This window comes from Mobula hypostoma, chromosome 11 (assembly GCF_963921235.1).
Source record: "Mobula hypostoma chromosome 11, sMobHyp1.1, whole genome shotgun sequence".
Classification (NCBI taxonomy): Eukaryota; Metazoa; Chordata; class Chondrichthyes; order Myliobatiformes; family Myliobatidae; genus Mobula; species Mobula hypostoma.
In genome coordinates, this window is record NC_086107.1 from 53,974,367 (window position 1) to 54,002,257 (window position 27,891).

At 39.0% G+C, this 27,891-nt stretch overlaps 1 protein-coding gene across 1 annotated transcript in view; it reads right to left on the reverse strand.

Annotated features, from left to right (window-relative positions):
• The window catches only part of LOC134353744 (cleavage and polyadenylation specificity factor subunit 6-like), a 79,040-nt gene that overhangs the window by 20,508 nt on the left and 30,641 nt on the right, over nt 1–27,891 (reverse strand). Inside the window, exons 4-5 of the mRNA XM_063062070.1 lie at nt 18,694–18,839; nt 1,772–2,306 (exon numbers count right to left, since the gene is read on the reverse strand). Coding sequence (XP_062918140.1) covers nt 1,772–2,306; nt 18,694–18,839 — 681 coding nt within the window. The remainder of the gene's footprint in view (nt 1–1,771; nt 2,307–18,693; nt 18,840–27,891) is intronic.

Below are 27,891 nucleotides of genomic sequence, written 5' to 3' on the forward strand. Positions count from 1 at the left end.
CAAAGTGCTGACCTCACACTTCTCCATATTAAACTCCATTAGCCAGTCGAATCACCCACTATTTACAGCATTTTGCTGGATAATAAAATCACGAATTTATTGGAGGTAACCTAATTTTCACAACATGCAGTAAGTGCATTTCATGTTATCAAAAGCAGCTCATGGCACGTGTTGCAAAGATGCTAGATAACCACCCTCTCCACTCAGCTACATATCTCTTCACCTCACAACTTTGAAATAAAGGGCACAGCTTCATTATCTGGAGAGGTTTCTTCTATTAGACTTGGCTCCACAATCATTATGTAATATTGTTAATATTGTTTACATATTTCCAGTAAACTTGACCCAATAATAAGCTTCCACAAATTCAAACCGAGATATCATCAGTCTGCTACAAAGATGAATTTTTGTGCAATATATTTTATATATAAAAATGATTAGCTCCTGAATATATTTTCATACTAAAATGACAGCACTAAATAGTGTCCTTCATGACTTTTCAATGTGATGTTCGATGAAATACCTTTGAAGTGTACTCGCTATTGGAGCGGACATGGCCATGGCAGATAGATTGCTGCATACACTAACCCACAGACATCAATGTAATGGACCCAGATTGGAGTCTAAGTAATCCCTGGAACTTTTGTCCTTTTGGTCTATAATATGTAAATTGTAAACTAGAACCTTGAAAGAGGGAATTAAAAGCTGCACTTTCAGTAAGGTCATTAATTACAAAAGTTAGTCTTGCAAGTTTAGTCCCAGCCAAACCCTTGTCTATATATATCTAACATCCAAACAATCCAACAACTGTCACTAGATAGGTATCAGAAGTAGAAGCAGGAGCTTCAGGATTAAGATGGCACTGGTGAAGCACAGCGATGACTTGCTGGAAGCAAACAAAACTGCTAATTGCTTTATTAATCACACTTTTTCTCTCAAACGATCACTGGAATCAGCGGACTGTAACTTCCCTTTCAGAGTTGAGCCTTTGAACCACCTGTGCAGCCTAGCTTTTTGTGCGTTGTGAACTGAAGTGTAGAAGTAGCAGGATGGTTGCAGTGTGTACGGGTCAAATTGAGGTGGAGCGCGAGGGCCCGAGAGTGGGAGTGAGCCAATGTTTGGCTGCTGATCAGACTTGGCGGCGATTCAAAGTGGCAGAACCAAGGGGAGGCAAAGTCGAGGTGACAGGGCCTGGGGCTGAGAGTGAGGAACAAGCTCATGTTTGCTGGGCCAGAAGAGAAAGGTTGGTATGGGCCATATCGAGGTAGTGGGGCCTGGGCCCGCGAGCGTATCGAAGTGGCAGAGCCCGGGTCTGAGAGTGAGGAACAACCCCTGTCTGGCTGATGTAAGTACTGGGCCACATTAAAAAGGTCAAGGTGTCTGAGCCGGAAGCAAGGACGGGCCGGTGTTCAGCTCGCTGTTCTGCGAGGTTTACTTGTCTCTGCGTTGAACTGAGGCTGTGAACTCACTTCCATGAATTTCAGTTCTGAGTGTTATTTGCTTGCACGATTCTTATTTTTATCTGCATGCTGGGTGTTTGACGGTCTTTTTAAAATGGGGTTTTGGTTTTGTGGCTGTCTGTAAGGAGATGGACCTCAAGGTTGTATATAGTATACATATTTCGATAATAAATGTACTTTGAACTTTAGAAGCAGCAATTGGCTTATACTACTAAAGTACATTTACTCATAAAGCTAGAAAATTAAATGAAAAGGAAAACAGAAGATCATGAAGCTCAAGTAGAGATGCATTAAAATTGCTCTGTTCCTACCTTCCACGCTTGAATTCATCTCTATTGAACTGAGTCATTGGTGGTCTTCCAAAGGCATCCGATGGCAGTGGTGGGAGTCCTCTATTATCAATTGATGGAGGCAAGCCGGCATTTGGTGGTATAAAGAATGCTGGGTTGATGTGAGGTGCAGGTGGAACAGCACCTGGAGGCGGCACTACTAGATGGGGTGGGAGTCCAGGTGGCAATGGAGGAACAATAGAACCTGGGTGGCCATGTCGAGCTAAGAATGAGCCTGGTGGGGGCAGGGGCCCGGGGTGCATATGAAGTGGTGGTCTGTATCCAGAGTTGAGGGGAAGTGGCATGTGAGGGTGAAGGAGGCCTGGAGGTGGAATTCCATGTGGAATTTCACCATATGGATTCCGTCCAGTCATTTGGAAGGAATGTGGCAACTTATCCCTCCTGGGAGCAGCAATTGCATTTTCAGCTGGTGATGGCCCTCTCCGGGGCAGTGGGGAATCACGGTGGTCTGGAGAATTTACTGAGTCATATGACTGGCTTCTCTGAGGATTCTGTCCTGCAAAAACACAAAGTCAGCATTCAATTTTGGTAAACATACTCCAAAATGCGAGACCCTTTCCATGACAGAAAAGAAGAATATTTAACTTATGGCACAATGCCTAATATTAAGCAGCAATTCAGATCTTCTACTTTCAAAGCAGTACCACTCTTACCTAGCACGTGGTGCTAGATTGCGACTAACCACAGGACGTCGTGGCACAATTGAGGTTTAGTTATAATGTTGCTCAAAACACAAGGTCTTCTCAGATAATGCTACCTCCAGTCACAGGGAGAAAATAAAGCATACATTTCTGATCCCATTTTTCCACAAGGATATTTAGGACTTGTCTTCAGGTGAAATGGGAAGCTCTGTATGTAATCATCTGCTTATAAAGTCAATTGAAACTAACATTATTCTCCAATTTCATTAGTATTTCATAGGTTGAAAAAGCAGAAAGAACATCTTTACGAAGTATAACAAAATAATAAGATTAGTAACAGATGTGGAGAAGAGGTCCTAATTGTTTCTAGAATTCCCAATTCCAGAAATAACCTGCATCAGGATTGGAAGAATCCCTATTGTAAATTAAAAATACTACCTTTTGGTAACTGAAATTTCTTTATTTTCACTGCCTTGGTTTACTCTCTGTTCTACAAGGGAAAGTGCAAATATTTTATGCCCTATCCTTTCTCACAGCCATTTCTGTGCAATGCTAATATGGCCGTTGTGTGGTAGCAGGACTTTTAATCAGCCGTCAAGGTTAACTTTAAAAAATTGCAGCAGTTTAAGATCCTTCAAACGACACTTGGAAGAGAAATTTGGTAGGTGACAGAATAAATATTTGTTGCTAGGATATGCTGATATTCCTCATTCCAGAAGTATCTACTTCCTTTAGATGCAAATTTTCACAATTCTTTTTCCTGTCTCCTAAAAACACTGAATTCTTAGCAACTACTGTTCCATATACTCCAAGCATTCTCATATCTTGTTAAAGGAGCCACATATTCACCTAAAGAGTAGACACACTAACTATTCAATACCAGAAATTCAAACCAACCCTTTAACATACATATGTAGAGATCTAATGTGAATTCTGGAGTCGCCAGAGATACGTCCCCTTACTGACACGCAAGCCAACAGCAGCATCTTTACCATGCTAAATTCAGCAAGATCAAAAGAGACAAAATGTTTCTTGGTCTCTGTTTATCAACTTCTCACCAGAACCAATTATCCAAAAGATATACTATCTACCTCTTCCTTGGCAAGTGGAATTCTGTTATGTCCACTGAATTCATAAATTGTTTTAAAAACAGAAAATTCTAGAAATTTTCAGCAGGTCCAGGAATATTTACAGAGAAACAGAAGTAACGTTTCAGGCGGACAATAACTCTATTTCTCACTCCAAAAATGCAGCCTTCCCAGTATTTTCCTCTTTATTTCAAATTCCCAGCATCTGTACTCTTTTGTCATCTTCCCTGCTTCCTTCAAGCCTGCTTTCCATTTGCTTTACTAATTGATCAGTAAACCCATTGGTTTATGGTTTTAAGAAGACATTTAAAAAAAACTGTAGAATACACTTAATAGAATGCTGGCAAAAAACCAAGCACGATGTTTTCATAAGCTATTACTCCTGAGGACCATCAACTCACAGTAATAACTTGTTACTTCAACAGTAAACTCTGATTATCCAGGTAGTTGTGCTTTTTTTAGTTCAGCATTCACTTGGATTTGTATTAACAAACCAATAAGAAACACATGAAAAAGTACCAGGGAGTGTCTGTTGTAGTGTTTTTTGAGCTTTTTGAAGACATTTGATATGGCTTCACATAAGAACCTGTTGGCAAAAATAAAGCTCACGGCAAATTATTGACCTTATTAGATAGAAATTGAGTTGATTGAGAATGTACTTAATTGATGTCCTCTAGGATTTGTACTGCGACTTCAATTGTTCATAATATAATTTAATAACTTGCATTGAATAACATCAAACAGATATATAAGAGCCAATTGTGTAAAGATAGGTAGCTAGAAAGTAGTGCAGACAGGAGCATGAAATTACAAATACATTAATAGACTAACTTAAAGGACAAAATATGGCAGAGTCATAGAGTACTACAGCACAGAAGTAAGCCCTTCGGCCCATCTCCAAACTTCTCTTAAATGTTGCAGTTGAACCTGCATCTACCACTTCCGTTGGCAGGTATCTATGGAGTCCAAAAATAAAATCTGAATACCTTTTAAACTGTGAAATCAAGGAAGTTAAATACCCAGCGAATTAGGAGTTCATACATAGAGGATAAAATGAATAAGAAGCTTTACCGCAGCTAAACAGAGTCCTTGCTTAGTTCACACTTGCAATACTGTGACACTGTGCAGATTTCCAGCCCTTCACTGGATAAAAGTTAAATTGGCTATGGAACAGATTCACCAGTATGTTACTAAACTAAAACCATATTCCCAGGACTATAGATTTTTTGAAGGAGTGATTGATTGAAGCTATTAGGATTTTGAAAGGTGGATGAGAGAAATAACTTCTGCAGAAGGGAAGTCGAGGATAAGGTGATGCAACAAAACCAGGAAGCAGGTCTTTACAAATTCTACACACAAACATAACTTGAAAAAGTTTGGAACCTTCACCACAAAGAATGGTTGCTGCTAATTCAAATGGTAATTTTAACAGCCAAAGATGTGAAGTGAGGATAGGTAAATAGAGTTAATATTACAGATCATCAATTATCTCAGTGAATAGTAGAATTGATTCAAGGAGCTGTATGTATGTGTTTCATTCTTTGTTCTAAAGATTATTTTGAAGGTAAAATGGTTTTTAATTTACTGTTGACTGTCAATACAACACTTATTTTGGATATTTTTAGTTTTTAGTGCAGTACATCAGTATCAAAGAGTTCTGAAGAATGTGAGCTAAATCAGGAAGCAGATACATGTGTCATGGGGAGCCAGCCTGGGCGCAGCCCTCCTTCCTCAACAATCATCAGGCTTGTTCAGGACAGTGCGTATTATATACAGCTGCAAGAAAGAAGTTTGTGAACCCTTAGCAACTACCTAGTTTTCTACATTAATTACTCCCAAGATGTGGTCTGATCTTCATCTATGTCACAATAATGGACAAACACGATCTGCCTGAACATACTTTTCATGTCCTTCTCGAACACATTGTTTTGTCATTCACAGTCCAGGCTGGAAGAAGAATGTAAAACCTTGTATTTAATAACTGGTAGAACCTCCTTTAGCAGCAATAACCTCCACCAAACGTTTCCTGTAGCTGCTGATCAGACTTGCACAACAGTGAGGAAGAATTATAGACCATTCCTCCACAGAAAACTGTTTCAGTTCATCGATATTTCTGGAATACCTTGCAGGATCAGCCCTTTTCAGGTCATGCCACAGCATCTCATTTGGGTTAAGGTCAGGACTCTGACTTGGCCATTCAAAAGCACAAAATTTTCTTCTTTCTAAACCATTTTGTTGTTGATTTACTCTTGCCTTTTGGATCACTGTCTTGTTGCATCATCCAACTTCTACTAAGGTTCATGTGATAGACCACTACCCTGATATTCTCCTGTAAAATGCCTTAATACAATTCTGAACTCATTGTTCCCTCAACGATTGCAAGCTGACCAGATCCTGAGGTAGCAAAGCAGCCCCAAACCACGATGCCCCTTCCACCATGCTTCACAGTTGGGATGAGGTTTTGGTGTTGGTGTGCAGTGCCCTTTTTCCTCCAAACATAATGGTGTGCACTTCTGCCAAAACGTTCAACTTTTGTGTCATCTGTCCACAGAACATTGTCCCAGAGGTTTTATGGAACATCCAGGTAGTCTTTTACAAATTTGAGACGTGCAGTGATTTTTTTTGAGAACAGTGGTTTCCTCCATGGTGTCCTTCCATAAGCACCATTCTTGGTCAGTGTTTTTCTTATAGTGGACACATAAACAGACATTTTAGCAAGTTCTAGAGATTTCTGCAGGTCTTTTGCTGTTACCCTTGAGTTCTTTTTCACCTCCTTCAGCACTGCACGTTGTACTCTTGGTGTGATCTTTGCAGGACACCCACTCCTGGGGGAGTAGCAACAGTACTGAATTTCCTCCATTTATAAACAATTTCTCTTACTGTGGACTGAAGAACACTCAGGTCTTTAGAAATGCTTTTGCAACGTTTTCCAGCTTCATGTATCTCTACAATTCTTCTTCTCAAAGTCCTCTGAAAGTTGTTTTGATTGAGGCACAGTGCACATAAACAGATCTTTCTAGAGCAGAGCAGGCTCTGCCAGTAACCTGACTTTGTGTGTCTTTTTTACAGGGCAGGGCACCTCTACAACCCACACCTCCAATCTCATCTCATTGATTGGAACACCTGACTCTAAATAGCTTTCATAGAAGGCATTACCCCACAGGTTCATATATTTTTTTTTAACCTACACTGTGATTGTTTAAATGGTGTACTCAGTACTGACGAGAAGAAATACAATTGCTTGCATGTTACTAGTTTAGGCACATTGCATTTGTCTATTGCAACACACACAGAATGCTGGAGGAACTCAGCATACCAGGCAGCATCTATGGAAAAGAGTAAACAGTCAATGTTTGTTCTTTTCCATAGATGTTGTCTGGCCTGCTGAGTTCCTCCAGTATTTTGTGTGTGTTGCTTGGACTTCCAGCATCTGCAGATTTTCTCTTATTTGTGTTTGTCTATTATTGTGACTTAGATGAAGATCAAACCACATTTTATGAGTAATTAATGCAGAAAACCAGGTAATTGCAAATGGTTCACAACTTTTTTTCTTGCCACTGTTATTTCAACCCCAAAAGTGATCAGATTTAAATTTCTGCATATGCCCCTTCAAAAAGTAGCAAGTGATGCCAAGTTGTCAAACTTGAAAATCTATATGTTAATTTTAAGGAAAGGCCATGGCTTTGATACTGATCACTTTACAATGACTCTTGATCTTGAGATAGTGAAAATGCTGCACTTGCTTACTTTGTTTGGTCCTGAAGTACTAACATCAGTTACACAGACACTGAATTCAGCATATGGCAGACATGATAGCAGATCTGATAATGGCAGCATTGGCAATGAAGCACCACAGCTCTTGTCACCTGAAGAAATTAACCTGTAGTTTTCCTCCTGTTCAGCTACACTGCTGGAAATCAATTCTAATAAATAAAAGTAATGATGTTCCTTCAAAAGGAAATTGGTTCAGCACATGAGGAAAGCTATGGGGTAAGAACAAAGAAATGAGACTGTTTGGATTGTTCCACAATGAGCAAGCAGAGATGCTGTAGGATGAATGGCCTTCTCTTGTGCAATTAAAACTATAGCAGATCACTATGATAGAATAAACTTTGAAGACACTGAGCTTAATAAGCGAAATTCTTTTCTCACTCCAGACTTCTCTGCTAGTTCATTATTACAAAAGTACAAAGTCAAATACAAAAATTTCTTTTACGAAATTAGAAAAATCACAAATAATTCAGGGACTTCATATAAAATACCAGAACAAAGCTGAATCACTATTTGCTTCTTACTGCTGAAGACAAGGTGTTAATGAATATCAGAAGTTAAATTCACACAAACTGGACTTGCCATAGTGATGAGCACAGAGCAAGTTTCTCAAAAGTACGATGTTAAAACTCTTGACAAAAAGAGTTTCTAAAATTATCTCGGTCTTCCAGATGACTCAGTCATGACTCCATACCTTTGCTAAGGATATTTAGATTTATAGAGAATAACGCAGTACTCTGCTGTTGGATATATTACAAGATCAAGAGGAGGAATAGTACAGAGAATTTGTAGGAGTGAACTTGTAAGCTAATACTTTGCAGCAAGCTGCATCACTTCATTACACAAAGTCTTTTATATTAGATCTTCAATAATCATAGGTGCTTCACCTGAAGTCTATTTTCCCTAAGCATCATTTTGAAGCACATAGAAATTTCTACACAGAATCTGAAAGTTTGGGAAGAGACAGTAGAACACAATACAAAGGCTACTTAAAGGTGAGGAAAGATCAACAGATAGCTTTATCTTTTCCTAAAAAAAAGCAAGATTTTAAAGCAGCAAAAACAAAGAAAGAGAGAGATGTATCTAAGTATTCTCTTGTGCTCTCATGTTTAGTCTCCCCTTCCCCCTTCCCCCATGGATTATATCTGAGATAGACTCAATGCTTTGATAAGAAAGATTGTTTTATAAAACACAGAAAGGGTTCTAAAAGGATACATGGCAAAACAGCTTTGTCACCAACTATGATGCACACAGTGCTTGGAGAAATGAGACAAGGAAATATTGAAAAACATCAGCAATGCCATGCAATCAAAGTAAGGACTTTGGAATCAGATTTATTATCAGACTCCCCTTATAACATCTTTGTACTCAAAGGTCATCAGAACACTTGCTCAAGAAGGACTCAAAAGTCATGAAACATCTTAAGGGAAAAATATATGTGCATTGTAAAATAACAATGAGATAACTCATTACTATTGCAATCCTCACATCAGTTTTTGAGCATCCCCTCCCACTTGACACAAAAAAAGGTTCAATTATAGAGATGATAAAAGTTTTTTTTAATTAAATCTATTGTAACACCCTCAGTGAAATACTTAGAAGTATCAATTACTTAAAGAATCTGTTGTAATTTCAAGACCTGTTGTACTAGTGAAGTATAATTCTTTATAAACCATCCATCTAACTTGAAAGTTATTGTAAGCTATTTTGAAAACAGCATTAAATTTTGTTGAAGTTCAACCATTTCCTACAACTGAAACAAATTTCTCATGTGGACATAAAGGGAGGAACCACGTTCCATAATTGTAGGGAGACTCTCTACTAGATGTGGTAGTAGATCACCGATACTCTAGCCAAATGAACTGAGGCAATAACAACTCACTGTAAACTTAAGTTTCCCCATAAGGGAAGGTTCTAAAACCATGTTTTAAACATTTCTTCCTATCATTAAAAAAAATTGTCATTTCCCCAAATGTATTTTTTGTAGTCAACTGTTTGGAAATGTATAACTATCCCACTGCAACAGAGTTAATTCCATTTGCTTGTGTATGGTTATCCAAGTGGTAATATGAATGAAGACACCATTCAAAAGTCTATAGAGGCAGTGTGGACAAAAAAGTCCTCAGATTGATTCCTTGTCTCTATTGAGTTATTAAAGCATACCCTGGTTATGAAATATACAACAACAAACTGTTATGTCATTAAATAAGAAGTTGAGGGTGGGACTGAGGAATGCTGCAATTAGCCAGGACTTCTATCAATGACCCTATTTAAAGAGCAATTAGCTGTGTTCATCTCTGCAAGATCACCAATTGAAAACTGAATTGGCCCAGCTGTGAAAAACTACAGTTTAAAAGGTCCATGATACTCACCAGGATGATTTGCACAAAAATGGCCAAAAAGTAGCATTTTAATGAAGGGTAAGGAAAGCTGACACATCAAAACACTTTTGCTGCAGGGATAGCTGGGAGCTTATGAAGATTTAAAAAAGTTTTGATTAAAACTTTCTATTTAATAATGTTATAAACAGGAAGAATTTTAGAATTGAGTATTGTAAAATTTGAACAAATTTCAATACATCAAAGATAGAAGGAAATTATAATAATTTGAACTTTTCTATTTTCTTTGCAAATGACAAGTGCACCAATCTTAATTATGAATTTCTTTTCCTGGGTTTTTAGTGCTGAAATTAGAATATAATTGTACTTGGTCCTCTCTAGAAACTTAAACTTTTAATTTCAAATAGGTTTTTACAATCCAGGTTTAGCAACACTCCAATTAGATTTTGATTGAACACTGGGAATGTATGCAGAAGAAATTGTAACTAATTGTTCTTGAGAAGTGATTAGAAAAAGGAAGATGTTAAGGAACTACTGAAGATGGCCAGAGATGCATCTTTGTTAATTGCCAAGTGTAAAGGCAGCACAAATGGAAGGCTGTGCTAAAGTTTATGAAGAAGACAGGATGCAGAAACCCACACAATAGAGCAGAATTGAAAACCACAAGGAGTGAGTATCATGCAAATCTGAAGGCAGAAATTAGGTAAAGGATTTATAAATGCAAAGAATTTTAAATCAATTTGTTAGGGATGACATGCCAGTGGACAAAGGTGACAAAACTATTCAATCCAATTACGCTGTGTATAAGAGTCGAGCTCATGAACTAGATAAGTTGTCATATGAAATAAAAATAAGGAGGTGACCATGAGAAAGATCAAATCAGGAATTGACAAAGGCATTATTTCAAGGTTTTTACAATATTATGAAATGCATTCTGGCCAGGAGCCACTGAATATTGGTATTGGATCAGATGTGAAGGTTTGAAATCTGACTCAAAATTAAATCAAAGTAAATTTATCATCAACATATGTATATGCCACCATATGCTACCTTGAGATTCATGTTCTTGCAGGCATTTACAGGAAAGTAGAGACATCAAAAGAAGAGTAGGGATGGCAAAAGACACCTTTACGAGAATGAAGAGTATACTGACCAACACTAAACTAGGCATGACAACCCGCCTCAGAGTACTGAAATGTTACGTTTATCCAGTTATGTTATATGGATCAGAATGTTGGACAATATCTAGTAACATGAGGAAACAAAATTGAAGCAGCAGAGATGTGGTTTTTGAGGAGGATGCAAAGAATATCATGGACGAAAGTGAGTCAGTAGGTTGTAGAATCAGTTCAGAGTTGAGGCAAGTGAAATTATTCATGCTGGTTCAGGAGTCTGATGATTGTAGGGTAATAACTTCCTGAACCTAGGATATAAGGCTCACATGGTAACTTGTAACATAGCCGTTATCACAATGCTATTACAGCTCATGGCGTCGAGTTGAAATCCAATGTCATCTGTAAAGGAGTTAGTACATCCTCCATGTGGAACGCGTGGGTTTTCTCCTACAGTCCAAGGACATACTGGTTAGTAGGATCTGGTCACTGTAAATTGTCCTGTGATTAGGTTAAGGTTAAATCAGGGGTTGCTGGGTGGAGTGCCTCAAAAGGCTGGAAAGGCCTGTTCTGCACTGTATCTCAATGAATGAATAAATAAATGCATAACTAAATCCACCTCCTGCCTGATGGTAGTAATGAGAAGAGTGCATGGCCTGGATTATAGGGGTCCTTGATGATGGATGCAGATTTCTTGAGTCAGTGGTGCTTGTAAATTTGCTCAGTGGTGGGGACGGATTTGCCTGTCACTGGATTTAGATTCCTATTGAACATAAGACGACTTGGGGAGGTGAATGGGATGTTTCAGATGGGAGTAGAAGAAAGACCATTCATTTGATGTCAGATAGCACAGCAACAATAATAGTGCAGGAGGTGAAGCTGAATATCATCATTCTACGTATTAAATTTGATTGCTTTCGAAGTATACAACTAAGAAAAGTTGTAATCTTTGTGGAACACTGTTTATAACAATAATGTGATGCTTTCATAACTAAATGGCTGATAGCCATGTAGGGCTAACAGTGCCTTGAAAAATTATCCAGCCCCCAATTCTTTGTCCACCTAAATGAGAATTAAAACCAGGGATTTTGATCAATTTAACTGAGAATTTTTATTTGGGAACCACATTTTCCTTTTTCACAGTAGAGCCCAAAAAAACTGGGAAAATTGTAAAGCATGAAAAAGCTAAAACTTCAAAAACTGAATTACCAGCAGTTCAAAAGTATTCATCCCCCTTTGCTCAGCAGTTAGTTCAACCACCTCTCGTAGCTATTACAGCCAGTAGTCTTTTTGGATAAGTCTCTAATAATTCTGCACAACATGATGGAGCAAAATTTGCTCATTCCTCCTTGCAAAATTGCTTAAGCTGTGCCAGGTTAGTTGGGGAGTGGCAGTGGGCAGCAATCTTGAGGTCTTGACAGAAATGTTCGATCGGGTTGAGGTCAGGAAACTGACTCGGCCACTCAAGCACATCAATTTTCTTCATTTGAGGCCACTCCATGATTGCTCTGGCAGTGTGCTTTGGGTCGTTGTCCAACTGGAAGAAGACAATCCTCCCCAGTTTAAGCTTACTGGCAGAGGACAAATCTTGCTCCATCATGTTGTGCAAAGCTACTGGAGTCATCCAAACAGACTACTGGCTGAAATAGCTGTGAGAGGTGGTTCAACTAAGTACTCAAGAAAGGGGGATGAATACATTTGAACTGCTGACATTTTCATTTTTGAATTTTTAATTTTTCACGTTTACAATCCTCCCTGTTTATTTGGGCTCTGCTGTGAAAAAGCAGCAGATGATTCACAAATTTAAAAAAATCTCAGATTTATCAAAATCCCTGGTTGTAATTCTCATTTGTGTGAACCAAAAGGTTGGGGGCAGAATATTTTTCAATCCACTGTATATATTATACATGAGATCTTGATCTAACAGCAAAATCTGCCAATGTTAATGTTGAAAATTTTAGCCATGGTAACAGTAAAAAAAAATGGTCAAACTGCAAGGCCAAATTCCAGCAAAACTCTGATCAGTAAACACTACAAAGAAATTTCCTGGCACAACAGAAACAAAAATAGAGAATTCTTGATTCATATGTTGACTATTATGCTTGAAAATGTGAGATGAGAAAATGTCTGCAGAAAAATTTGGAATATACAGAATGCCAAATAGAGCCAAGTGAATTTTTTTTTAAAAACAGAGATACAACATGGTAACGGTGCTTTCCGCACAATAAGCCTGTGCTGCCCAATTACAGCTATGTGAACAATTAACCTACTAACCCGTACATTTTTGGACAGTGGGAGGCAACCAGGGAACTCAGAAAACCCATACAGTCACAGGGAGAGCGTACAAATGCTTTACAGACTATGGTGGAATTAAACCTGGGTCATTAACAATCCAATAGTATTATGCTAATCACTGTGCTCCTCCAAGAGAACCACAAACTTGTCATGGTTTGGAGGCTTGCGTGCCTCAATGACCCAGAGAGCTATGTTGGCTGGAGTCAGGGCTTTATGCTTTGGCTCTTGGAAGGGTCACCCATGCCGAGCAGGTCAAAGGGTAGAGGACAAACTAAAAGTTGTCCACTGATCCTCCAGGTTCAGGGGTTCAGCTCAGAGCTAACAACCCTGACTGGAAAAACAAAACTGTTACGGAAACAGCAATGAAAATCCTTCTACATCTGACTGTGATGGTATTCCTGAGTCTCCACTCAGGACTTGCATGACTGAGAGTAGTGAAAACAGAGAAGCTACTGTCATGGTGAAGGAAGCCCTGACCACCACCAAAGATGGAGGATCTTCATTGCTGCCCTAAATGCCCGCGGCATAACAGGCAAATACAATCACTATGCTACTGTGCTGCCCCAAATCTATTTCTCTGAAACTACTGGCGAGGCACCCATTTACCTAATTGACAAGTTCTTGCCCTTATAAGTCAGAGTCTTTAGTTATAGTTCACCTTCATTCATTTAATTCTTCCACCATGGTGTTGAACTATTGAAGATGATAAAGGATAGATCTGACTGGCAAGGAACTTAATAACTGTTATTTATGGCTTATTCAGATGCAAAACTTCTTGTGCCCAGATATGCAAGATTTGTTAGATATAAAGGATATCCTCAACAAAATTAGGGTAAGTTTCTCAATAGTTGAGGGGTGGAGCATAGCATAAAGGTGAAAGAGAACAGCTCCATGTTGAATTCAAAATTGTGGCTCAGTTGGTTGAGCTTCATTGAAGCAGTTTGGGTACCACTGCATGCACATTAGCTGAGATGATCAGGAGTGCAATCACTGGGCTCCACAGGAGGATTCCATCAACATTTCTGATCAAACTTTAGTCTGTATGTACTTATCATCAGCATTTTCTGCAATTACTAATGTGTTATCTGTCTAACCCATTAGTCAATATTACAAGAACAGATTTCCTTTTGGGCATCTGTCACTGTTTTTGGAAAAAGTAGGATATGGATTCCTAAATACTTACTTGTAGAAGATTCCCTGATATAAAAAATGACAACTTGTTGTCTCATCTCGAAGGGCCACTGGAAATAAATGGCAAAATGGGTGCTAATGTACATGGAAATGAATGATATGATCAGTCAGTTCATTTATAATTGCAGGAGAACAATGAGCACTAAAATCAGCAAAATGTCCTTTCTCTGCAACAGCTCCTCAGAGAATGAGTAAAACTGGTAGGCTTTTGAATGGGAGCATTTTTCAGACTGAAGTAATCCATTATATTTGTGGTCCAGAGCATTGAACTACAGGGTATTTTCCATTTACTTTAACTTTGCAAGTTATTTCTTCCACTCCACCAATTCAAATGTATTCACACATCATTCAACAAACTATTTCTGGAATGAATGGGGGTTGGACAGTTCAAGATTTCAGGTCAGATATTGCTTTCATTGTTATACTAGGTTATAAAGGTTTGAAAAGTCCCAGGTTCAAAAATTTTATTAGTTGGCTAACCTAAGGTGAAGAGAAAGGCAGGTGGGGGAGGGGCGAACTAAGTAGCTGGGACAGGGGAGGTGGAAGAGGTAAAAATTTCTCTGCAAATTCTACCATCTTCAACAGGATCCTACCACCAAACACATCTTTAGCTCCCTCCTAACTCTCTGCTTTCCGCAGGGATTACTCTCTCCATGATTCCCTTATCCATTCATCCCTCCCCACTAATCTCCCTCCTAGCACTTACCTCTGAAAGTCAAAGAAGTGCTACACCTGCTCACTCACCTCCTCTCTCATCTCCATTCAGCGCTCCAATCAGTCCTTCCAGGTGAGATAACATTTCACCTGCAAGTCTGTTGGGGTCACCTACTGTATCCCATGCTCCCAATGTGGCCTCCTCTACCTCAATGAGGCCACTCTCAGGTTGGAGCAGCAACACCTTTTGTTCTTTCTGGGTAGTCTCCAATCCAATGGCACGAACATTGACTTCTCTAACTTATGGTAATTTTCCCCCTCCTCCTCTCTCTTCCTCCATTCCCACTCTGGCACCCCTCTTCCCTCTTCTCATCTGCCTACTTCTTTCCTCTAATACCTTTTCTCCTTCCCTTTCTTGCATTGTCTACTTTACTTTCCTATGTCCTTCAGTCCTTTACCTCTTCCACTCATCTCCTCCCAGCTTCTCACTTCATCACTCTTCCTCACTCACCCTCCTCCCCCCCACCCCAACTTGGCTTCTCTTATCACCTTCCACCTCTTTATTCCAGCTTCTTCCCCCTTCCTTTCCATAGATGCTGCTGAACCTTCTGAGTTCCTCCAGCATCTAGTATGAGTTACTCTAGATTTCCAGCATCTGCAGAATCTCTTGTATTTATGATTTTTTTTAATCTGGGAAAGGGCTATATTCTCTGGACTTTAATGAAGAATTAATAAGGTGTGAGGGTACTTGGAAGAATTGAACCCAGGATATAGTAGAAAATTCACAAGAGGCAACAAAAAAAGATATGTAGAGGAAGGAGAACACTGGAAGTCTACCAAGGGTTTGGCAAGAAATGTTATAAATGGGGCAATGTAAGATGTGCGTGAGGGAGCAGAAAATTTTGGAGGGAAAGTATGGGAAGTGAGGCATGTGGATAGGGAGGCAGCAAGACATGAGGCAGGCTGGTGAAGACAGGAGGAGGATAAGGAAAGAGGGCACACAGAAGAGATAAAAGAGTCAATGAGAGAAGAGAGGAGATAAGCAAGTATTAAAAGTGACATGGAACAGTGGAGAAAAGATGATGAGAGTGGAAAAGAGGTTGGGCAGAAGACAAAGGTCAGAGTGGGCTGATCTGGGGAAGAATTAGTAAAGGAAGACTGAGAATTAAGAGTGGCTGGAAAAGAGACATGTTGAAAGGTGGAAATAGGGTAGGAGAGAAAAGTTGCTAGAAGGAAGGAAGGAATGGGGAGGAGAGGAAGGGTCTAAGTAAGAAGGAAGGGTCACAGATACAGAGAGGCAGCAAAAGAATGAGAAAAGCAGGAGATAAATGTGAAAGAAATACTGGGAGATAGATAGAGGAATCAAAAAAAGGTGGAAAGAGTTAAAAGACAATGGAGTCGAGGAATTGATAGTAAACGTCCAATGGGGAAGTTCTATTCTTCAATTTTCTACTAAGAGCAACATTCAAGAATAGAGCAGTAACAAGATCAGGTAACAAGTTCCCAACACAAAAATAGTCCTTATTTTCAGGAGAAAAAGGGACCAAATGTGTATTCAATACCATAGGAATACTAGGAATAAGAAGAACAGATATCTGCTTCGTAACACAATTAAAGAAGTCACAGGCATCTCACAAGGCCAGGACATGTTAGGATAAGGTCAAATTCTCAGCAACAAAAATAACACTGGCAGTTTAATAGTTGGTCAACACTTGTCCATACCTTTTCTAATGTCAGGATTTTTAAAGTTTATGATACAAAATTTTTACAAGGTTAATCTCTACCGATTATTTTATGCAGTGCTGTCAACTTACCAGAATTTCCAGATCTACAGACAGTATATTGAAAAGTGAAATCAAAAAGAATATTTTTGTGATATTATGTATCATCAAGCCTCATAATAGATTTGTGTGATCAACGTGTTTTATTTTAAAGATACAACAGTTATCACACCCGGGTACAAACACAGTCTAAAAGGCAAGCTTGTTATTGGTGCTAGGGGTAAATATACTAAATTTTGCTCAGTACTCCAGAACTGACAGAGACTGAGCCTGACAGTGTGAGGGAGCTGAATTAGCACAATGACAAATATTGTCAGGAGGTTCACCTTAAATAACTCTGTATAAGGTGACTGGACATGAATTTGACCTGCATTCATTCACAGCACAAAAGCCCATATTACAAAACAAACAAGGATGGAAAATATAGGAAACAAGAAAAAGCAAAGTCAAACCTGGAATGTAAAAACCTGTAGCCTTTATGTGGAAAGAGAAACTAAAGGAAATAAGCCATTCTGCATTTCTGAAGTATGGGAAAAGGACAAGTTAGAATCTGAGATCACCATGCAGTGCGCTTGGATTTACACACAATTAAGATGCAGTGAGAGCGAGTATGTAGGCTGGGGCATAGTAGCTTAGAGGAGCAAAAAAGAAGTCCAGAGAAGCAGATTATAGTTTCACTGATAAACTAGATGAAACTTAAATTAACTGCATGCTAATTAAGTCTCCTCACACCATTGGGCTCAGTAACTCTTCCTGGCTGATTCCCATTGGCAACAACACTAATAATTTAAATATGTACAGAAACTATATAGAAAAATAATGCAATTTATAAATAAGTGGGAGATCAGTTTTGATCTTGACCCTTTAAGAAATTATATTCACAAAGTAGTATCTTTCAAAGTGTGTTTGAAAGACTAAACTAATCCTTCTCCAAGTACTTGAAACATAGGAAACATTGAAATGAAGTACACCAATAAAACCATTTGGACTGAGTAGTTCTGAAGCCTGTGGTTGTGCATAGAATTTCAAATTCAGCATGTTTTATAGTGGTGCAAAAGGTATTTCCAGCATTTGGGGATGGAGATATTCCCAACCCTTAAAGGGTAAAAGGAAATAATGCACAACATGCAAGACATCACTTGTTCATCAGTTTGAAGTCTCAACAGTTGCCATAGTGAAGAGTTTTGTCTCTCTTCCCCCCTCAAATGCACAGCACAGATAGACCTCAGTGCAGTGAATTGCATAAACACAAGATTTTATTGCAACATCAACATGCAGGAGATCATGGACTCTGGGAACACTGACGGTAAAGGCCAACAAGGGCACAACACAACAAGAAATCTTTTGAACGAATATAAGATAATTTGCTTTCCTTCCATCCATCATAATTTTTAAAAAGATTCATTTAAAATCACTTTACAGTTCACAAATATGAAAAGAGAAACATTTGTCATATTAAACTGTTGGACAGGTGTCAGTGCAAACAATACCAAGTCCAAGATTGATTCTCCCGACAGTCACCCAATCCTAAATTTAACAATCCAATAGTGAAGGGTATTCCACAAATGAAGATTTTCTCTTATTTTACAGAGCAGCATTTATATCTTCTATATGGTGCTTATTAGTAAAAACAAAGTACCTCAAAAGAATTTGGGCTTCGATTTCCATTATGTGTTTCAAAACAACATGATTTTCCTGTCCTTGTTAATATGACAAAGCCATAGAACTGAATTTAGTATCCATTAAACTAGTTCAGTTCATTACCTATTGACAATACTTGCAGTTAATATTTTGTGTGCTAAATTAATCAAATGGAAACATATGCTACTGCATAAAGACAGTGATAGAATCAAACATATTGGTAAGTGACCAGAGTAATGCCTGAAATATCTGGATGAGAAAGAGTTATTCACAGTTCCACTACAGCAGGTATTACTCTGTGTCACAAAAATACAGGGTTGTAAAGAGGTTAATGAAGATCTAATGTAGTGTAGAATTTCCAAAGATTTACTTTTCTTGGATTGAGCTTCAAACTGGTTGAGATTCTGTTTGTTGCAAGGCATGACCTCTGGTCTTTGTCCATGAAGTTCTCTTTGTGGAAGTAACTCCATGAGTCGCCGGACAGAACTTTCAGATCCCAGATACACTTCAGCAAACCTATGCAGAAAATAGAGTAGACAAAAAGAAAAAAAAATCTATTATTCATCACAAAACAGTATTTCTACAGATTTTTTTCTCAACTTTGAAGGGACTGATTCTTGCTAATTAGTGTGTTGCATGCCTTCCAGCAGCTTCATATTTTCTTTGTCCAAAATCCATTTTCATGCAAAGGTCAGAAAGAGCATCAGCATACATTTGTCGAACAATCAAATTCTATCCAATCTTCACGAACTATCTACCTATATATTTTTTTCAGCAGATGACGTTGGTTCAAATGTAACTCCTACTAATTTTGCCTTTGCCAAATAGATGCTTTAACTGTACTAACTGAAATTGCAAGGTGGCATTGGGCAGTTTAGCAGAAAAAACAAACTGGTGTGCATACCTGCCAATTAGTTCGCCTGTGCCATGTTCAGTTTTTTACCTATTAAAAAACTTTCAACAGATAATAATCAGAAGTTCTTTGCTCTGACTGCTATCCTGGAAATTAGCGGTTGAAAGTGCGCAAAAACATCACAATCTAATGTTAACAGCCTGTTAACATTCACAATCCAAACTCTTACTTGGAAATGAACACTTAGACAATGCTTGAATTGTGTGAGAAAAGCTGAAGGAAAGAATGTGTATGCATGTCTGTCTGTGATAATCGGGGGAATGTGGGTAGCAGTGTGTGGGGTACAAGAACAGAAGCCTCCAGTTTATTTTTATTGTATTTTGTATATTCCTATGCTGTAATCCAGGAAGATGTGCCCCACTCCAAGTTACATTCTGATCTGATAAAGTTCAGTTCTTTTCATGATCTCTGCAAAAATTGCCAATAACTGAAAGACAAAATTGACTGTATAGAAGTATACAGTAGCAGTCTTCATTTTAATCTCAATTAGAGCAAAATTAACTACTCCCTCCTACTTTATTTGTTGATATTACCGGTACTCACTGCTGACAATTTCTGTTACAGTTCCGCAAGTACCAGACAATTACTGCCGCTTTAACAAGATTATTTAACTGTGAAGGCAATGTAGCCAAATCCAGTTTTGTCCTTAGGACGGAACTTTGCTAATGTCCTAGAGAATCACTCAAGAGCTTGAGTTAGTCATGGGTCTTCTTGATCTGCACACTATTATTCATTTGGTCACTGTTGGCCTCATTTTTTATTCCTCAATTGATATGTCAACCCTTCTTTTACCTTCTCATGTGCATCAATGATATTTTACTTTTAATTTTTTAAGGTATCTGTTTAATCACCAATTATCACATTTAAAACATTAGTATATTTACCGCTCTAAATTCTCAATAAAAAGTATGCTTCTCATGTTCACATTCACTGATGTCAATGCACAGGTTAAATCCAGTGTTGGAAGAGCAATTATTTTTCCCAAGCAAAAAGGTTCAGATTTTCAATATTCACTTTGGAATGAATAAGCATTTTTTCACTTCAATAACTGGGCTAATTGCATCAATTCCTGAATAAGAAACAAACTAAAAATGCACAATTGCAGAGCTAGTCCTTAAACATCCATAAGAAGATGTTGCCCAATAGAATGTACACAAGCCAATTAATATTGCTATCACGATAATGCAAGTGAAATATACACCATGGAAATGGCTGAGCAGACAACAAACAACCTTAAGATAAGTAATCATGAAACAGAATTTCAAAGGGCTAATCTCTACACAATCCCTTTGGAAACCTAGCTGTGGCACAGCAACTTGATTCCTTCCCAGTAGGTACCACATTAATGACACTAAGCAAGTTATGAATTTCCAGCCACTAAATGGATATCACTACGTCAATGACTCCAGTTCAGGAACATAAGTGGTAAGCTGATTTTTTTAAAAATGATAATCCATACTTTGATGTGTAAGGAAGTGGCTGTGATTTCCTGGCTTTTGATAAATTATCACACTGTTATTCCATTGAGTTATCACAAGACTGGTGTTCCATTATGACACATTAATGTAATTTGTATTAATTGCATTCAGTGCCAGAAATCACCTGAATCAGACATTATCCTCCTGACAAGGGAGATTACTGTGTACAAAGCACTAATAATGCAAGAACAGGCTCTCTTGTGCAATTACCAACAATAAAATTATGCTCTAGCTCTCAACATTTCATTTCTACATAAATTTTGTGGCATTCATTATAATTTTAAAAACAAGCTAGTTAAGGATGAGAGTTAAATGTAAAGGGACAAGATATCCAACTGCAGAATTTCATTTTACCAGTATGTGGTAAAATTATTCCTGAAGCACCGGCAATGCACTCAAGCTCAATTAATGTTGCTACCATGTTAATGAAATTGAAATTTGTATCATGGAGACAGCAGAGGCTCTGAATGCACTCACAGGCCCTAATCTTAAATAGCAGTACAGCAGATTTTCAAAGATTCTATCCACAACTACACCACTGTTGGGAAACCTAGCAGTAACAAAGCAACATTATTCTTTTCCAGAAGTTGATGAGGTAGACCTCCTGTAAGTTATTTTTGTAAGGCTCTGATGCCACCATCTTGGCTAGGTGGCCCATCTCCAAAGTACAAAGTCCCTTCAGTCACTGGAAACAGCCAGTAGCTCAAGGAAAAATCTGTTCCAAATCACTGAGGTAGTTCTCTTTCAAAACTATAACTTTGAGCTCTCATTAGTTTAAAAAAAAATCACATCCTTGTGTAGAGTGGGATAAGCCCCCAGAACTGCATCAAGTTGAGAAGCTGGAGACTAGTTGGACCAGAGCGTTCAGATTCCCTGTTGTAAAACGGAACAAATTATGCTGCTGCTACTATGTTCTAGCAACCAGACTGAAAAACCCAAATAATTTTAGGAGGACAGAATATCCTGGCTCATTAAAATGGATGTGCTTTATCTGACAAATAGCAAACTTAAATAGCTGGACTAGTTTGAAACAAGTGGCCTCTTTCTGAACATAAAACTAAATGGCAGTAATAGGAACCTGAATTTAAAAGAGTGGATTCCAATTTTCCTCTTGTAGTGTAATGCCACATATCATAGCAGCCTTCTGTAACATAACCAGAGGACAATTCACAATCTATAACTACAATCTGTAACTCACATAGACAAATTTATTACTGCATTGTGACTAGGTGTTCAAATACAACAGACATCACAATGAAACTTGATCACAGCCTTATTCAATAACAATACCATGCTGAGTAGTTAATAAGCAAAGCAACTGACTCTTCCTTTCATCAGCTTAAAGAATATGAACATAGTAAATGTAAGGTCTTTGTTCTGTGGGTGATAAAACTGAACATAATAAAAGTTCACGTTCCACAAACTTAAAGCATTGCCTATTAATGGGAATGGAATGGTTGAATTAGTAATTTGGAAGCCTGGGCGCATAATCCAGAATCAGGGTTCAAACTCTGGAGTGCTACTTTATTATCACCCGATGTAAATTAATTACTGTTTACTGATTTTCTTTGTCAAGAATATACTTGTCAATTTGATTTCAACTAAAAAATAATCTGGATTTCCCTTTCTTTTTAGAAGAGGCCATTATACCATGTAGATTGTTGAAAAATTTTCCTTGGTAAAATGGCACTGGTGGATCACGGCAATGTTCTGGGCTATGTACAATACTTCTAAATATACCTCTTATGAGTTACTCTCACTGCAATCTGCGGCATGTTATTTCCCTTTAAGAAATGTACTTTTGAAGCAACTTAATGAACTACAGATTTCAAGATCTTCTGAAGGACTCAGTGGACATCACTCTCAAGCAAGGAGGCTTAAGCGGATGAAGATACATCGACTTGGCCAGAGCGAGGCAGGAAGGGGCAGGGACTCCATCAGCCTGAAACGTGGAAGAATGAGATCCCTTCTATCCCCTCTATGCTCGCTTTGAGTCTCAAAACATGGAAGATCCATCATGAACTCTCACAGCACCCAATGATCCTGTGATTTCAGTCTCTGAGGCTGACGTGCGAGCATCCGTCAGGAGGGTGAAATGATGAAAGCATCCGGCCCACACGGGGTACCTCGCCAAGTATTAAAGACTTGTGCTGTTCAACTGGCTGGAGTATTCACTCAACACACACAAAATGCTGGAGGAATTCAGAAGGCCAGGCAGCATCCATGGAAAAGAGTACAGACGATGATTCGGGCCAAAACCCTTCAGCAGGACTGGAGAAAAAAAGCTGAGAAGTAGATTTAAAAGGTGGGGGGGGGGGGAGGGCAGAGAGAAACACAAGGTGATGGTGTAATGCGAAGGGGGGAGGAATAAAGTAAAGAGCTGGGCAGTTGATTGGTGAAAAAGATACAGGGCTGGAAAAGGGGGAGCCTGATAGAAGAGGACAGAGGGCCACGAAAAAAAGAAAAGAGGGGAGGAGCAGAGGGAGGTAATGTGCGGGCAAGGAGATAAGATGAGAGAGAGAAAAGCGGATGGGGAATGATGAAGGAGAGGTGGGTGGGGAGCATTACCAGAAGTTCGAGAAATCGATGTTCATGCCACCAGGTTGGAGGCTACCCAGATGGAATATAAGGTGTTGTTCCACTAACCTAACTGTGGCCTCATCACAACAGTGGAGGAGGCCATGGATAGACATATCGGAATGGGAATGGGAAGTGGAATTAAAATGGTGGCCACTGGGAGATCCTGCTCTTTCTGCCGGATGGAGCATAGATGCTCTGCGAAGCAGTCTCCCAATCTACGTCGGGTTTCGCTGATATACAGGAGGCCACACTGAGTTCTCTGACTGAGTATTCACTGAGATCTTCAGCAGTCACTTGCTTCAAGCAGGCTTCAATTATGCAGGTGTCTAACCGGCCTCAATGCCTATTGTTCAATAGCACTTACATTCACAGTGGGGAAGTATCTTGAGAGGTTGGTGAAGAAACTTCTTAACTTCTGACTGAAAAGCAACTTGGATCTGCTCCAATTTGCCTACTGGAGCAACAGGGGCACAACAGATGGCATTTCATTTGCTCTTCACTCAACCCTGGAACACCAGCATTGCAAAGATGCATACATCAGGATGTTCCTCATCAATTGCAGTTTGGCATTCAATACTAACTGATCAAGTCAGTTCAGATTGGCAAAATCATCTTCTCCACAATCTTCATCAGTACATATGCACCACAATGCTGTGTCAGACCCCCGATCTATTCGCTTTACACTTGTGACTGTGTGGCTAAGCACAGCTCCAATGTCAGTCAAGTTTGCTGACATCACTGTGGTAGGCTGAATCAAAGGTGCTGACGAATCAGCATATAGGGAGACGGAAAATCTGAGTCAACGTTGCCACAACAGCCACCTCTTACTCAATGTCAACAAGACCAAGGAACTGAATATTAACTTCAGGAGGAGGGAACCCGAGGTCCATGTGCCAGTCCTCGGAGGATTAAAAGGTGAAGAAGGTCAGCAACTTTAAATTCCTCAGTGTTATCATTTCAGGCGACTTGTCCTGGGCCCAGCACATAAGAGCAATTATGAAGAATGTATGGCAGCGCATCTACTTTCTTTGGAGTTTGTGAAGATTCAGCATGACATCTAAAACTCTGACAAACCTCTATAGCTGTGTGGTGGACAGTATATTGACTGGTTGCATCACAGCCTTGTAAGGAAATGCCAATGTCCTTGAAGGAAAATTCCTAAAAAAGAAAAGTACTGGATAAAGCCCAGTCCATCATGGGTAAAGTCTTCTCTACCACTGAGCACATCTACACGGAGCATTGTCGCAAGAAAGCAGCATCCATTATCAAGGACCTCCACCACTCAGGTTTTGCTTTTTTCTCACCATTAGGAAAGTAGTACAGGAGACTCACCAATGACACCACCAGTTTCAGGAACAGTTATTACTTCTCAACCATCAGGCTCTTGAACCAAAGGGGATAACTTCACTCAACTTCACTTTAAATCACTGAAATGTTCCTACAACCTATGGACTTCCTTTCTCATGTTCATTTCATATGTTTTCAACATTTATGGCTTATTTATTATACTTCTTCCTTTCTTTTTATATTTGCACACTGGTTGAATGCTCTGTTGGTGTGGTCTTTAATTGATTCTATTATGGTTATTATTCTATTATGAAATGATTGAGTATGCCTGCAAGAAAATGAATCTCAGGGTTGTATATGGTGGCATATATGTACTTTGGTAATAAATTTACTTTGAACTTTTGAACTAACTGCTAGTAGGGAGGGAAATCTACAGTCCCTACTCAGTATGGCCTATAAGTAACCCAGACCCACATCAATGTAGCTGAATCTTAATTGTCTTCTTAAAGGGCTTAGCAGTACATTAATCTGTATCAAAACCATCACGTAATACCCTACAATATGGTACCTGAACTCCGCCACGGGCGGTCATAAGTCTGGCTGCGATAGGTGGAGGGTTGAGCATAAGGCTTGTAATTCCATCCCATAAAAACCCAGAGCTACAGAAACACCAGCTGAAGCTCCAAAGACCTCATTCCTGGGAGAAGAAGCTTTGAAGATGGGCTACACCTAGGGACAATTGAGGACACTGGTGAGTTGTTGTTGGAGGCCTATGCTCCAGTAGGGGTGAGAGGCTAACACACACAGCACCTTCACTAGAAGGAATGTACCAGTTCAAGGCAGGGATTCACCACCACCAAGTCAGTTAAGAAAGTACAGCAAATTCTAGTGTGGTCAGTGATGCTTACATCCAATAAGTGAATAATACACAAAAATAAAGTCTTCCAAATTAACTTTCTTGTTCAGAAACTAAACCTTTTGTAATTACAAACATATATCATAGGCTCTACTTGTAAACATGAATCAATAGTAATTAAGAACGAAATAGTCAACAAGTAATTATAAATCTATACCAGAGGCAGGGCATTTTTCAGAAAACAATGGCATCTCTGAAAACAGAATCAAAATTATTAATGACAACATAGAAATAAGACTACTGTTTCTTCATTATTGTCTGATTGTGGTTTTATTAATATTTGGCCAATAATTATAAAAGTTCCTTGGGGGAGCCAGCTATGATGAGAAAGATTGATCCCATGATGAAAAAGAAAGTCCAATGCGATATAGAAAAATACACTCTGTATTTAATCAGGTTATTTCACCTACCAATACCTAAAGTTCAGCAGGAATATAAAGTTGTAACATTATTTTTGGGGGGTGGGAATCATTTATCTATCTCACTTCCCAACTGATTGTTTTAAACTGAATAATAGACATCTTTGTAATTGACTATTCTTTATATATAAATAAAACCTTAAGTTGCTGTTGAAAACTTGCTCTGAAAAAGTATTTTCCAATTTTTCCAGATTTTCTTTGATTCATGTTGTTACACTTGGAATCTCATACTGCCAGAACTTTTTATTTGAGATTTCTCTGTATCTGTTAGGATTCTAAAAGCCTCTATGAAAACGAACTTAAAGCATTGGTTGAATTGCTATTACAAAATAAAGGAAGCTGGAAAGTCTCAGCAGGTCAAGTAGCATCTGAGGAGGCAAAAGGTTTTATTAGCTTTTTCAAGACCTTACAACAGGACTGAGAGGAAAGACTACCAATTTATAGCAGTATATGGGTGGGCAAGGTTATGCTGTAGGGTTATCAATGGGAATCATTTGGGAAGTGGAAGAGGGGGAGATGGAACCAGGTACAGCAAAGGGGTGGAGACAGTGACCAAAAGGATAAGAAAATTAGTTGGACAGATGAGTGTATGTCTGTGGAAAGACAATGCTAGGATTATGGGAAAACGGAGACACCTCTTTCTCCCTTATTAGGGGGAGAGAGCGAGCCTGCGGTATTTCATATACTGGGTGAAACACCAAGTCTTTGTGGTAACTGCAAGTCTGTGTCTTTGCTATTGCTTTGCTCATTCTTGAGTGCTTGGTGGCAGGTGCCAATGCTTTTTTTTTGCCGGTGGGGAGGGGGGGCAAATTGTTGCTTGCTGCCACTTACGCGCGGAAGGGAGGAGAGCTTGGGGGGGGGCTGCTTTGGGGGTTCTAACATTTAACTGTCGTCCATTCTTTGGGGCACTCCTCTGTTTTCATGGATGGTTGCGAAGAAAAAGCATTTCAGGATGTACATTGTATACATTTCTCTGACATTAAATTGGACCTTTGAATTACGCAAAATTGGAAAGTTCAATGCTCATACCACTGAGTTGTAAGATATCCAAGCAGAATACAAAGTGATGTTTCCAATTTGCATTTGGCCTCACTGTAACAATGGAAAATGCCAAGTTCAGACAGATCAGTGTAGGAGTGGGACGGAGAGTTAAAATGGCATGCAACTAGAAGCTCGAGCTGCCTGTTGTCAACAGAGCAAACTGATCACCTGGTCTTTGCCTGATTTCACCATGTAGAGTTCACTGGAAAATGTTGACAAGGTAACCATTTTTTGGAGCACCTGCGCCCAGTCCACAACTTTTTGCTGCGTGCCATTGTCATTCCTAGTGCTGTCCCACACCGACTTGTCTGTCCTTGACTTTCTCTTTGGGGTGGCATAGAAGAGTAGTGGTTAGCACAATGCTGTACAGTACCAGTGGTCCAAGTTCAATTACCACCACTGCCTGTAAGCATTTGTACATTCTTTCCAAGACGTGTGAGTTTTGCTCCAGTTTCCTCCCGCAGTCCAAAGATGTACCTGTTGGTAGGTTAATTGGTCATTGTAAATTGTCCCTTGGTGGGCTAGGATTAAATTGGGGGTTGTTGGGTGGCTCAGCTCAAAGGACTAGAAGGGCCTATTCTGCATAATATCTCAATACATAAATAAATAAATGAATAAACAAACAAACAAATAAATAAATTTCTCCATTACTACAGAGAGGTCAAACACATATAACTCTTTCACTGGGCTTGCATGCAAACTTAGCTCGATAGCTATCTAGGCTAACAGCCATAGGACTCAGTGGTGAGAAGGCCACCTTTATAAACAATGTACTTCCAGGGTTGGTGTGATTTGGGATTCAACTAAACAGATGGGATGTTCTAATTAACAGACCCCGATCTGAGTGAATGCTGTGTAAATACTGCCTATACACAATTATTGGCAAGAAATAACAGATCGTATAGCCGATAAAATTATAAAGAAAGTATATTTG